The sequence below is a fragment of the Miniopterus natalensis genome, chromosome 12 (genome assembly GCF_054644295.1).
Source record: "Miniopterus natalensis isolate mMinNat1 chromosome 12, mMinNat1.hap1, whole genome shotgun sequence".
NCBI lineage: Eukaryota > Metazoa > Chordata > Mammalia > Chiroptera > Miniopteridae > Miniopterus > Miniopterus natalensis.
The window spans coordinates 72,674,324-72,687,890 of record NC_142092.1 but is presented as its reverse complement, the minus strand read 5'-3'; the positions used below and the strand labels follow the sequence as shown (position 1 = coordinate 72,687,890).

The window sequence follows — 13,567 nt, the reverse complement described above, 5'->3', positions numbered from 1 at the left end:
CTCTGGAGAACAGGGGCCCTCTCTGTCCTCTCTGTGCCTCCTGATCCCCCCGCCGAGAGCAGAGCTTGGTTCAATAAACATTTGTTGAACTGAGAGGTTCCAAACTGGGATCCTGTTTTCCCTTCATCCCCCACTTGGGGTTAGCATCGCAGGCTTTATCTAAATCACCAAGAAAGGTGTTTATTTGTTAGCTGTCTCCCTCCGGGATGCGAGTCCTGGCCTCCTTGGGTTCACTGGGGTTCCCTTGGGTGCATGTCCAGGCACCTGCTCAAGGCCTGAGCTTTGGTATAGCAGTCCCGGCCCCTTGTCCCCCTCTGCCATCCCTGTACCTCCCCAGCCCCCAGCCGGGATTGGCAAGGGCCGTAACTCCTCAATGACAACAACAGCAGCAATAATAATAATGCCAGATTCACACGAATCCTTTGGGGCTGGTCCCTTTGCTAACCCTTTGCACAGCTGATAGATCAGACCCAGCGAGGACCAGCAAGCAACCCCTCCAAGGCCGCACAGCTGGTAAACGGCGGTGAACTCACTCAAATCCATCTCACCAGCTCCGAAGTCCAAGTTTGCCATCACAGCCCTGCACTGCTTCTTGAAAACAGATGTTTAAAAAATAATAATTATGCCCGGCTAGAGTGTCTCAGTGGTTGAGCGTGGGCCCCACGAACCAGGAGATCACCACTGGATTCCCAGTCAGGGCATATGCCAGGGTTTCCGGGCTCCATCTCCAGTAGGGGGCGTGCAGGAGGCAGCCAATCAATGACTCATCCTTCATGTTTCTCTCTCCCCCTCCCCCCTTCCTCTCTCTGAAATTAAAAAAACAACAACACACAACACAACAAAACATATTTACAGAAAGGCTGCGACCTCTTCAGCCAAACTTTCTCATATACCCCCAAAGAGGGGCAGCTCCCCAAAGAAGAACCTATCATCTCCAAACCTTCAACCTACCCATGTGTGCCCCCCATGGCTAAAGTCACTTGGGGGGGGGGGGACACATGACACTCAGTTTTACTTTGGGGATTCCTTTCTGGGAGAAACCAGCCTGCGCAGAAGCTAGGCTGCTGGCCTGCGGGGTTTCAGGGGTCGTGCAGGGTGGGTTTTCTGTGCCAGAGCCCAGGAGGGACCTGCTGAAGGCCTCCTGGTGGCTCATTCCTGTCGCTGGGACACAGTGGCTCTGCCCCAATGCAGGGAGGACAAGGCCAGGCCAGCAAGCACCCTCCTGGGGGAAGACCTGTGGCATCTGGAGGGCTTGAGTCAGCTGTGCCACCAGGGGCCTCTTTTCCGTGCTTCCCTTTCCAAACAAAAACAGGAGCAGAAACCAGCTCGCCTCTCTCTCCCTGTCACCCATCTGTCAGTCTGGCTGTCGTCTGGCTGTCTATCCTCCAGGAATTCTGGAGGGACACCCTTTCCTCCCAGATGGTTTTCCTTGGGGCGGGCCTGGAGCATCCCGGGGTGGCCTGAGGGGGTGTGTGTTCGGTGCGTGTATGTGCGGGGTGCATGCGTGCACATGGGTGGGGGGTACATAGGTGCGTGTGGGGGTGCGTGTGGGGGTGTGCGGGATGCATGCACCCCAGAAGCTTGAGAATGTGAGGTTTTCTGGGGAAGAGAGCCGCGGGCGCGGTGGAGCAGACGAGGCAGACCTCGGAGTCCCTCGGTCACGGCGGGGACCGCGCTGGGGGCGTCGGGGCCAGAGCTTCCCGGCCCGGGTCTCAGCGTCGCGCCCCCGGCCCCTGCGGAGGGGTTTGTAACCGGAGGGGGGAGGCTGCTAACCCCTCCACTAGCGCCTCCCCAGCCACGAGTTGGGGGGTTCAGAAAGCACAACACACAGCACCGAAGTTTCCCACTGCTTGAAACGTGGGTGGGGAGGGCGACACCCCGGCCCGGCCCGCGCGCCCGCGCCCGCCCCCCGCCCCGCGCCGGGCGCAGGACCCCCGCCCCCCCGCAGCCGAGGGGCGGGGAGCGGGGGCCGGGCGAGCTCGGCTTCAAGAAGGGGCGTGTGGCCGGAGCGGCGCGTGTTAGCTCCGGGAGCGAGCGCGGAGGCCGCGGCCGGAGCGGAGCCGGTGCCCCGACGTCAGCGCCGGGCGGGCGGGGAGCGGGCAGCGGGCGGGCGGAGCGGGGCGCGCTGGCGGCCACCCCGCCGGGGACCCGGCCGGCCACCCCGGGGCGGCCCGCGGGCATGGACAGCGCGGCCGCCGCCTTCGCCCTGGACAGGCCGGCGCTGGGCCCGGGGCCGCCGCCGCCCGCGGCGCTGGGGCCCGGCGACTGCGCCCAGGCGCGCAAGAACTTCTCGGTGAGCCACCTCCTGGACCTGGAGGAGGTGGCGGCCGGGCGGCTGGCGGCGCCCGCGGGGGCCGAGGCGCGGGAGGGCGCCGCGCGGGAGCCGTCCGGGGGCAGCAGCGGCAGCGAGGCGGCGCCGCAGGACGGTGAGTGCGGGCCCGGCGGCGGCGCGGGGGCGTGGGAACGGGGCGCGGGGGTCCCGGCTCGCGGGGGGCCGGGGCCGGGGGCTCGCGTGGCCCGAGGAGCGCGCGCGCGGCGGGCAGAGATGCGGGGCGCCCGGGCTGCCCCCGGATCCCGCACTGGAAGGAGCGGGCGCGGGCGGAGACCCTGCGTGGGGTGCGGGCGCCCCGAGCGCGCCGTGGGACGGGCTGCCCCGCGGCCACAGCTGAGCTTGTCTTTCGCGATGGGGTGGGCTGCGGGGACCAGAGCTCTCGGCGGGCATGGGGCCCTCTTTTGGCCATAGCCATCCCAAGTCAAGGGGTGGGGGTGCCTTTGGGCCCAGCCCCGGAGCAGCCCTCGGGGCCCCCCTCCCAAGCGGCCTGGGAAAGGGGGGGTGATTGTACAGCTGGGGAAACTGAGGCTTCGGAGGAGCAGAGCCGCCAAGTCACACGGCTGGGCTTCGGACCCGCTGGCCTCCCGCCCCGAGGCCGCCGCAGCTTCCACGAGGTCTCCAAAGACGCGCGTCCCCTGGCCGCGGTCCGGGGCCCCCACCTCCGGTCCCCCCACCAGCAGCTTCCTAGGGGGAATGTCCCAGCCCTCAGCGCCCTAGGCCTCCCTTCTCCTGATGAGGCCAGAGGTCACCAGGAAGGGGCTTTGAAAACAAACAACCCGCCCAAGTGGCTCTTTTCAAAAAAGTGACTCTGGATGGAAGGGTCCTGAGCCCTGGGTAAGAAGTGCTGGGGGGGAGGGGTAGCAAGAGCAGGAGAGGAAGATAGCAAAGGTGCAGCCTGGGCAGTTTCATGAGGGGGCACCCGCACCCCCAGGCTCGCCCACACCCAGAAGAGGAGGTGGGATGGTCCGAGACCACTGTCCAGTCGCCTAGCTCTGGGCACAGGCTGGCCTGCTGGAGCCTCTGGGGCCCTTAAGTCGCCCACCTGACTCCAGCAGCCTTTCCATATCCCCCTGGGGACCCCCACTTCCTGCACCAGCCTCCAGGTCTCAGGGGAGCCCCTGCTGGCTGCACAGTGGTGCTTCTCAGATGAGGGGAGGTGCAGGGAAAGCTGAGGGGCCTGCAGCCTCAGCTGAAACCTTGTCGGGAGCATATGTGTATGTGGGGGGACACCTGACACGTGCCGGCAGCTCAGAGAGTGCCCAGCGGGTGCCAGCTGTGTCCGGTGGCCGCTGGCTCCCTCTCAGGGGCATTTGCCGCCCACCAGCCACAGCGACTGACACCTCTCTCCACCCTCTGGGGTAAAGGTGAAGTGGGCGGGCCCACCCCTGGGAGATGGGGTGTCCTGAGGGAAAGGTGGAAGGAAGGTGTCTGGTTTGGGCCAGGGGTAAAGTGGGGTGCCCTCTGATGTGGAAAAGGGAGCCCTGCCACCCTCAGTTTGTTCTGGGATCTCAGGTCCCATGGGAGGAGCAGCTGGTCTCTGATTCCACCCTGATGAGTGGGGGACCCCTGGGGTGTGGAGAGGAGCACCCTGAGGGTGAAGCAGAAAAGGAAGGAAAGCAGGGAAGAGGGGGGCGCAGGAGTGATGGGGAGAGGAGCAAGGAGGCCTGGCCAGGGGATGGGTGCCGTGTCCACCCTGGCCCCTGCCCGTGGAGACAGACAGTGGAAGGCTTTGCTTCTCCTGGACACGGCAGAGAAGGTCCCCAAACGGAGGGTTTTCCTGGGAGGACAGCTGATGTTAGCTGGGGACTCGGGCGGGCGGACAGGGCCGTGGAGGCCCCAGGTATCCAGTTGGGTATTGGGCCTTCTCAGGAGGGGAATGCCCAGGTGTTGGGGACAGAGGACACACTGCCTGTGGAGTCAGGAGGGACAGGCCAGGGCAGCAAGCAGTCTGCTCCCAGAGGTGAGGGGCAGGGGCCGCAGGCGGAGCCGCGTCAGGCCGGACAAGGCACTCAGTCTGCCTCTGGCCCCGTCAGGCCTGCCCAGCTCTGTCCCGGGACTCCTGGGCCACAGGGGGTTGTCGCCAGGCCTTGAAAACTGAAGCAAACCTGGACAACCTGAGGACTCATTCAGGAAGCTAAAACCCCCAGTTTAAAAAGGATTCTCTTGTATTGGGGGTTACATCTTCCCTACTCATTGTTGGTGTTAAAACACATTTTTAAATGAAATTTCAGGGGATAGTCATGAGATAGTTTTAAGTTAATGTCTTTACTTGGCAACATTAAAAGGAGGAAATTCTATACTCGTGCATCAGATTGAAAACAAATCACTAGCCCATGAATCCAAATGTTTTATGTAGAGTCAGGCACCTCCTGAGGCCAACTGGGCACCTTCCAGGGATGCCTGCTGCCAGGAGAGACCCTGGAACGGGGGCGGGGTGCCCTGTGGCCGCCCCCAGGCCTGTGAGAGGCCCTGGCTGGCTCTCTGGGTCTGGGCCTACAGACAGAAAGTGGACCAGGAGAGGCCAGCTTCCTGCTCGCCTGCCTTCTCTGGCAGGTGATCCCCCCCCCCCCCCCCCGACTGTGGATTCCCAAGTCCCGATGTCTCCAAAGGTGGGGGAGAAGGGACCTCTCCTCTACTCATCCTGACAGCCAGCCCACATCACTGGGCCCAAAGCAGGCAACCAACCCTCGGGCTCCCAGGGCTCTGGACCCCAGGCCGGGTGTGGGCCCTGGGCTGTGACCTAGTGCTCTGGCCCAGGCCCCGAGGCTTCAGACAAGCCTGCCTAGTGGGTTTTGCTGTGGCTTCTGGAGCTGTTTCTGGTCCAAAGAAAGGGACTGCCACCAAAGAGATGGGGTGCCCCCTATTAGAAAAACAAGTGTTACTAGGGAAGCTAATGACTTAGAAAATTGGTGTATTTTCAACCTGTCAGGTTTGCAGGCTCAAGAAGTTCTAAAACCTATTTTTTACTCTTTTGTTTTCACAAAGCCTGCAGTAGATAGAGTGCGTTCTTGCCAATGGTTTTCCCAGACGCGCTCCCCCGGAACTGGCCGGGAAGGCTGTGGCTCCGCCGGTGACTCAGAGCGAAGCGGGGTCTCGGGTTCCTCCCAAGGCAAACGCTGAGGTCTGGCTGGGGCGCTGAGCTATGCCAAGCACGTTAGGAAAATAAACCCTCCTTCGCTGCCTTCGCGGTGACTTACAACAAAAGAAACCACATTAATAACCGAGATTTTCTTGAAAGCATTCCCTCCTGTGGGCAGGGCGGAAACAGAGATGCAGACACGCTGGGAAAATAAACAAAGCGGGAGCCAGGGGGAGGCCCCCCCAGGAGAGCACGGAGGGGGAGAGGGCTGGTACCTGCTCCGGAAACCTTGCACCCAGCAGGCCGCGGGCCCCAGATTCGGGGTGCGGGGGGCTCGGGCTCTGAGGGCGCGGGCTGAGCAGGGTGGGCTGGAGCCCCAGGCGGGGGAGGCCCGTTGGGATCCCTTTGAGGACCTGCTGCCGGAGCCACGTCTTGTTTGGGATGGAGACCTGCCACCCCGCCCCTTGCCAGTGATGGGTGGGCAGGGCCGCGTGTCTGAGTGGTGGACCCAAAGGGACCATTGGGTTCCAGAGACTGGGAGACTTGCCTTTAATTTCTAAATTTAAGTGGTGAAATATAGTTAAATTAATAGTAATCATTTTTAAGTGTACAGTTCAGCGACATTAATGTCGCCAGGTCCCCTCCCCTAGCCCCTGACACCCGCCACTCTCCTTTCCATCTGTATAGGTCTGAAAACTCAGGGGCCTCCTGTGCACAGCGCGGTGGAACCACACTGGTTGTTCTCCTGGCTTATTTCACTTAGCCCAGTGTCCTCGGGGTTCCTCCACGGCGCAGCAGGTGTCAGAGTCTCCTTCCTTGTTATGACTGAGTTGTGCTCCGTCATGTGGATGGGCCCCATGTTTACCCACCACCGGCCGCTTCCTGCTTTGACTATTGTACAGATGTGTGTGCTGTGAACACGGGTGTGAGGATATCTTTTCAGTCCCTGCTTTCAGTGCCTTTGGGGCACATACATACCCAGAGGTGGAGCTGCTGGACCGTATGGTAATTCTAGGTTTAGTTTTTTTCTCTGAAATGGAAACAGTGACAATGAAGTCTCTTAGGGGTGTGGTGAGCCTGGAGTGGGTGTGGGAGACCGTACCTAGCACATAGTAGGTGCTCAGTAAGGAGTTTCCGTGACAGCTCAGAGACACAGCAGCCCTGTGGGTCAGGCAGGGTTCATGATCACCACTCCTATTCTTTGGAGGCCCAGGGAAGCAAAGCCACTTGCTTGAGGTCCCCGGGCTGGGAAGGAGGGGTGGGGTTTGCTTTTGGATCCCAAGCCCAGGCCCCTCTCTCCGGCACAGCTCAGCACTTAGGCTGGGGGAGTGGGGGGGGGAGTTAGTGGGGAGACTTGACTTGGGCCAAGGTCTGTCTGAGGAATGAAACAGGGCAGGGTGACAGTGACCACCGTACTCACAGGCCAAGCACACTGGCCTGGGCTCCACATGCCCCACCCCCCACTGTCCTCCCACTGGCCGTGGAAGTCGGTCCTTTTATTCCCCAATTTACGGAGAGGGAAACCGAGGCTCCAAGTTGAGCCGCTTGCCAAGGTTGCACATTCCCATGAGGACGAGATTCCGGCCAGGCCTGCTCCGTTCCGAAGCCCCTGTGCTCCAGCCCTGTCCTCGGCCATCCCTGGAGCCACCCCCCACAATGCAGGGGCATCCACCCCCAGGCAGGTGTGGGCTGCCTTCCGGGCACCGTGAGGCAGTGGGGGGGGGCTCCTTGCTGTCCTGAGCGGCCTGGCCTGGGTCACCGGCCTGTTGGAGATGGGCCAGGCCTGGCAGCATGGGCACTGCCAGGCTTTGGGGGTGTTGGAAGGAGTGAGTGTGAGGGGCATTTGAACCCCTTCCACCCAGAAACATCCGAACGGCCTTCCTCACCCTCTGCAGGCTGCACACAGGAAGACTGTGGAGGGCCCCTGTTTCTGAAAAGCATCGCAGGGCCAGGCCCCCTTTCCCAGTGCGCCCCCAGCCCCCAGCCCCACTCTCCCCGCCCATCCGTCCTCCGTCCATCCATCCATCCATCCATCCACTCACTCATTCATTCAACACTCATTTTTTGAGCAGCCCACGGGTCAGGCCTTGCGCTCCTACGTAACCAGACTTTCAGATTCCAAGCCCGGGTGGACTTTCCAGGCACGGAGAGGAGCTGGCAGAGAGCGAGCAGCTTTAGAAGTTGCCAAGACAAGCATTGGCTCGCGGCTGCCATCTCGTTGCCCCATCTGTTTACCCAAGAGCGACCCTTTCACCATCTTCATCCCCGTCGAGGATGGAGCTCGGAACTGGCTTCATCTTAACAGGGACGCAACGCTCCAGTGGCCGGGTTTTCTTATGTTGTGGCGGGTCGGTGAAAACTCGTCATGGGCTGGCATTGGGGGACCACACGGTGGACTGGTTTTCCCAGACTCACGGACACACACAGTCCCCCCGAAACCCCCCCCCGCGTGCCCGCGCACACGCACACGCCCGCATCACGAGGGCCCCTGCTGGCCCAGAAATCAAGGCCGGGCTTCCCATGGCCAGGGTGGCCGCAGGCAGCTAGCGACGCGGTGAGCAGCCACATCCCGGTGGCTGGGGCCAGGGGTTAAGTGCTTTTTGCGAGGTGGCGAGTAGGGGAGCGCCGTGGGAGCTTCCTGTTTAGACAGGGAGCTGGGGAAAGTTGTCGCAGCTGCGCCCACGCTGCGCGGGCGGGGAGACGGGGTGCCCGGCAGCCTGGGCAGGGGCCTGCGGCAGGGTGCTCCCTGGCCTGGCCTGGCAGGAGCAGCGGCGGAGCTGCTGCCGGAAGACGCGGGGGCCTCCCCAGGGCTGCGGGGCAGAGCCCGCCCCGGGGGGAACCTCACGGCGTCCTGGGAACGGAGGTTGTTAAAGACCCAGATGCTCCCGTTGCCCCCTTGCCCCGCGTTCCTCCCACATCTGGGAAGCTCTTGTTACCAGCCTGGCTCCGAGGGGCCACCCTGATGACAGGACACTGTCCACATGGGGCCTTTTATAGCTAATGATATCTTTTATTGCGTCCTAAAAAAATGAAGCAGGCTCTGGAAGACATTATTTTTGGTCCCCTTTGTGATCCCTTCTGCTTTTCTGTGCGTGGGATGGGCAGCCGGGACCTTCCTGTTTGGGAGGCCGGGGAGGGGTCGGAAGGGAGCGGGGCCGTGAGTTAAGAGAAGCCAAGAAGCTGCGACCCCCCCCTCGGCTCGAGAGGTGGACAGGGGCTGCGGGCAGACTGCCGTCTTTGGAGAAGGTCCTGGGGGTCGGGGCAGTGAAAATGCGGGGGCCCCGGGGGTTGTAGGCCTCAGAGCCTCCACGGAGCTGAGCGGGCGCCTTGGCTGCTTGAAAACTGACCAGGCGGGAGGTTGTCACCTCCTGTGACGTTGCTGCCTAGGAGGCAGTCGTGGGGGCCCAGCTCCCGCCCTGCGCTTCAGTCCCCGGCCTGAGCCTCAGTGTCCCCCTCTGAGCGGCTGGACCATCTGTTTGTCCATGTGTGAGAATCGCCCCCGGAGCTGGTTGAAATGCTCGCTCACAGGCCGCACGCACTCAGGCTCCCGGGCCCGGCCTGGGCCTCTGCATGTAACAGGCCCTGGGCGCTTTCCCGCGTTAAAGGGTGCGAGTCTCGGTGCTCTCAGAGGCCCCTGCCAGTGCTGACTCCTCGCCTCCCTCCTCCTCAGTTTGGGGGAGTGGGGAGGCCCCTCAGCGCCGCCCCGGAAGCCCGGCATCAGCGGAGGTGCCCGAAGGGTCCAGTATACGGCAGGGGCAGGGAGCGCTCCAAGGCCGAGCCCCAGTGTTCCCAGAGGCCTGACTGTGTGCAGGAAGCTGCACCGCTGGGTCCAGGGTGGAACAATCGCTGCTGACCATCCACCAGCATCCATTGAGCACCTACTGTGTGCCAGCCCAAGGCAGCCCAGAGAGCTGGAACGAAGGGGGGGTACTGATTGCTTTCTGTCTCTGTCCCTCTCGAGTATGGGACACCCTCCAGCTGCCGGGTGGGGAGTGGGGGGTCAGAAGCCTCCCTGTTGTCATTCCTGTCCTTGGAGAAGCCCCCTCCCGGCGTCCTGCCCGCCTGCCCCTCTTTGTCCCCTCATGTACCAAGCCCCTCGCAGCCCTGCAGGCTCCCCTGGAGCAGGGCATCCGCCCCCGCCCCCACTGCCTCCCCCTTGCCTGGCGCAGAGGGTTCCACGCCAGGGACGGCGTTATTAAAAATGACGTTTAACCAGAGCTGGAGTTAGCGCGCGGATGGCTGCAAACCCGGGAATCAAAGCGGAGCCGCGGGCGCGCCTGGCAGGGGCCGGGCTCCCCTGGCCGCCAGAGCTCCGCGTGGCCGCCCCTATAAAAGCCCGCGCGGCGCAGAGGTCTTGAAAGCGAGTGCACCTCCTTTCATTAGACTAACAAATAGCACGTAACAGAAAACATCTGTTAACAGCAGCCCCTAATGCTCTCAAGATGGTGCCGTGGGCAGCTGGTCCGGTCGGTCGGAGGCAGCGGCCTTGCGGGGCTCAGGTTCTGCCCGCCCCGCCCCAAGGAGGTGCAGGGCCCTCGGGAGAGCCTGGCACCCCTCCTTCCTCTCCTGGGTCTCCCCCTGCGCCCTGTGGGACCTGAGGGTGTCCCTCCTCCGACCCGGTCACTCAGCCTCTCTTCCCGATGATGTGAACCAGTAATCCCAGGTCGGTCTGTACGGGGACAGTGCCCCTGGGCGGTGACACACCCCTGGGCGATGGCACCCAAGCCTCCACTTGACCAGCTGTGGGACTCTGACAAGTTCCTTCTCTCTGAGGCCTCGCTTGTCACCTGAGAAGACCTGTGCCTGCTTGAAGGTTGGCCGGCTTTGAGGATGCTAAGAGGTGATGGAGCAGAGTCGCTCAGAAAGGGTTTCTGCTGCTATGATCAGAGTTGCTTGGAAACTGACCAGGTGGGAGGTCGAGGCTCAGAGAGGTTAAGTGACTTTCCCCAGGTGACACAGGTGGAAAAGCCCCAGAGCCACCCCCCTTTCCCGATCCTGTGAAGAACGGAGCTAAGAGCAGTGGCCACAGAAGTGGATGTGACAGCTCCCGCCCTCGGCTGGTGGCAGAGGGTGAGCCCATCACTGGGAGAGAGTGGGCTGCCCCCGCCCCTCATGGAGGCCATGAGTCCCCCTAAAGCCCCCACCACGACCCCCTGGGCTTGGAAACCAGGGTGTCCTCTAAGTTTGAGGTCTCCCTAAGACCCAAAGCACCCCCTCCAAGGCTTGGGGTCTGGCCTGGAGAAGGAAGGGATCCCAGACCAGGGAGGAATGTCCAGGAAAACACCCCAAAGGTGGGACAAAAGACATCGGCACTTTGGTCCCTGTTTCCCTCTTGAGATAAAGTATAGAAAACAGGCCTTTTTGTCTCCCCAGAGAGATGGTATGTTAAACTAGGCCTGCCTCTCCCCCTCCAAGATAGGCCTTGAGTTTTGGTTCCAAGGAAACTGGATGGGATTCATAATTCACCCATTCATTCATTCATTCACTCATTCACTCATTCACTCATTCATTCATTCATTCAGTGCACACGTGTGGGCAGGTGAGGCCTGGCCCCTGGCCAGGGCGTGGAGCAGGAAGGTAGCCAGCAGCTTCATGAGGGAGGTGAAGCATGACCCCATCTTACAGATGAGGAAACTGAGGCTCAGAAAGGTCACCCAGGAAATATGCAATGGTTCCCCAGAGCCCAGGTGCAACGCTGGCCTCTCCACGCAGGGTCCCCCCATGGCCAAGCAGCCTCAGTGTCCTCTCGATGGAATCAGCTGGGTCCTGCCAGGGAGGGGCTGTGTCTCGTCTCCGAAGCTGTCACCTGGAAACCTCTGCGGTACCCCCAAGGAAGGTGCCACTTTTCCGGGGACACCCTATGCAAAGCCAGACCCGGAGCAGCCAGGCAGGGGGTCTCTGGGCCAGGCTGTGATGGAGGGCCTGGGCTGGGGGCCAGGGACGCACCGGGCCTTTGGGAACCTCGGGTTTGGGCCTTTGGGAATCTCCTGTTTCCCAGAGACAGCGTGTTTTAATTGAAGGCCGGCCTCTCCCGCGGAGCCGGCGGCCCCGCCACACCCGGGCGAGGAGAGCGTCAGGGCCCCGGCGGGAAATTGCCGGAGACAGAAGTAAAAGCGGCGACTCTGGTTTCACGGGGAGGGAAGAAAGAAAAGGCGAGGACCTAATGCGGCCGAAAGCAAGTCGTTGTTTAGAGAAAACCGTTGCTGTTGCGGTAAATTCAAACCTAAGGCCAAGCAGAGCTGGGGTGGGGCTGCCTTTTCAAGGACTGGCTGCGCTCAGGAGGAAAAATGGGCCGCGCCCCAGCCGCCCTTCCCTCCTTCCCTCTCAGCAGGGAGCTAGCGAGGTGTGGTCCCCGCTAATGGGATGTCCCCGCTGCTATGCGAGCAGATAATGGGCTTCCCTACCTGGTCTGGGGTTCAGGGAAGGCTTCCTGGAGGAGGCGGACTTTTAGGAGGGACCAGAAGGATGGAGTGGAGTTAGCCAGAAGAGGAGGTTGGAAGGGTGCTGCAGGTGGAGGGAACAGCTGCTACGGAGGCTCGGAGGAGAGAAAGGACTTGGCTTTCCCAGGAGCGGGGCTGGATGGGAGAGCCCATGACCAAGGCCTGGTTCAGGATTTGCAGGTTTTGTACTGACAGCAATGGGGGTGCTTTCTGTGCCCTGTGGGTGTCAGGAGGGTCGGCATCCAGGCGCTCCCTAGTGGCTCCCTTGATGAGCAAGTGCACACCCTGTCCTGTGGGAAGTGAGTGGCTAACCTGGGGACAGCGGTTGTGTCCCCGCTGCCCAGAGCCTCCTGGGGTTTCTTCCTCTCCAAACGAGCTGGTCACCAGCCCTAACTGGCTGCCCCGGGCCCAGCCGCTCGCTCTGAGGTCTAAGATCCCAAACTGGGGAGGGGGGGCTCCCGGGGCTGTTCAGAACCTGAATTGGGGCAGGTCCCGTGCCCAGCATCGGGCTCCCCAGTCCGTCTGCAGGATGGCTGTGCCCGAGTCACGGACCCAACTCTAGGGCTCCGTGCTGTGGGCGCACAACAGCCCCGAGATGGGAACTCGGGAGCAGACCCGGCGCGGGGCGAGGGAGCTCGCTCAGGCCGCCTGGCCGCAAAGCTGCATCCCTGGGGGAATGGGGGGAGTTTGGGGTGCTCGTGGCTGAGTCCAGGCAGGAGCTGGATGATGGGGGGGCATGGCCAAGTGTGTTCATCCTCATCACTGTCACCGCCACCCAGACCCCAACAGTCAGGGCTGTTTATTGTGCACCTGCTACGTGCTGAACCCTCCCTGCGGGTCATCTCATGGGTTCCTCCCAGATGCTCTAGCCTACGAGGTCAGCAGCCGCATGGCCCCATTTTCCAGATGAGGAAGCTGAGACTCAGAAAAGTGGGCTGTGTATTGAGGACATGGGTGCCAGGCCTTAGGCCCTTGTCTTCAGGGTGTCCCTCAGCCTGCTGGCCTGGAGCCCCCTGGAGTCCCCAGTGTGCTCACTCTGACCTCACCCAGGCTCAGGCTTGTTTATGAAGGGACAGGTCAGAGATAGGATAACGCTGGGGCAGAGGCGCTGGGCAGAGACCAGAGCTGCTCCTCAGCCCGGGTAGGCAGCCAGGACCCTGGGACAGGGACAGCCCCCGCTGTCCCGCATGCAGCTCAGTGGTGACACAGGCATAGAAACAGAGAGGAGTTCCAGGGGGTCCCTGCCTCCTCAGGGGCAGATCACGAGGCTGGTAGGGGCCCGGCTTAGCTGTGGGCTCCTGGTCCCAACCTCGCCCCCACTTAATGGGTGATCTTGGGAAAGTGTCTCATTTCTTTGGGCCTCAAATTCCGCCTCTGCAAACGGGCACAAGGAGAGTACCTGGGTGTTGGGTTGCTCACAGGAGTTGATGACATCCCATAGGTGGGGCCCAGCTCTCTGCCCACCGGGCCCCGTAGGGTCATCAGCACCGTGTTCTCTCGCTCTCCTTGCCCTTGGGAGGCGGAGGCCGATGCGCAGGGTAGGACCACCGGCCCCCTCCACAGGTGGGAGAACCGAGGAGGGACAGTCCCCCGGGGCCCCAGGGGAGGCGGAGCCGAGACGGAACAGGCTCTGGGCTCCAGGAGCTGACCCCAGTGGCCTTTGCGGATACCTATGCTTTCGAAAAGGGGACAGGTTACCCGCCCCGGGTGCCCCCG

The 13,567-nt window shown here is 62.2% G+C and overlaps 1 protein-coding gene across 1 annotated transcript in view; it reads left to right on the top strand.

Annotated features, from left to right (window-relative positions):
• The first annotated feature begins 2,179 nt into the window (after positions 1-2,179).
• Positions 2,180-13,567, top strand: part of PRRX2 (paired related homeobox 2) — a 33,628-nt gene continuing 22,240 nt past the window's right edge. The window contains exon 1 of the mRNA XM_087823257.1: positions 2,180-2,426. Coding sequence (XP_087679383.1) covers positions 2,180-2,426 — 247 coding nt within the window. The remainder of the gene's footprint in view (positions 2,427-13,567) is intronic.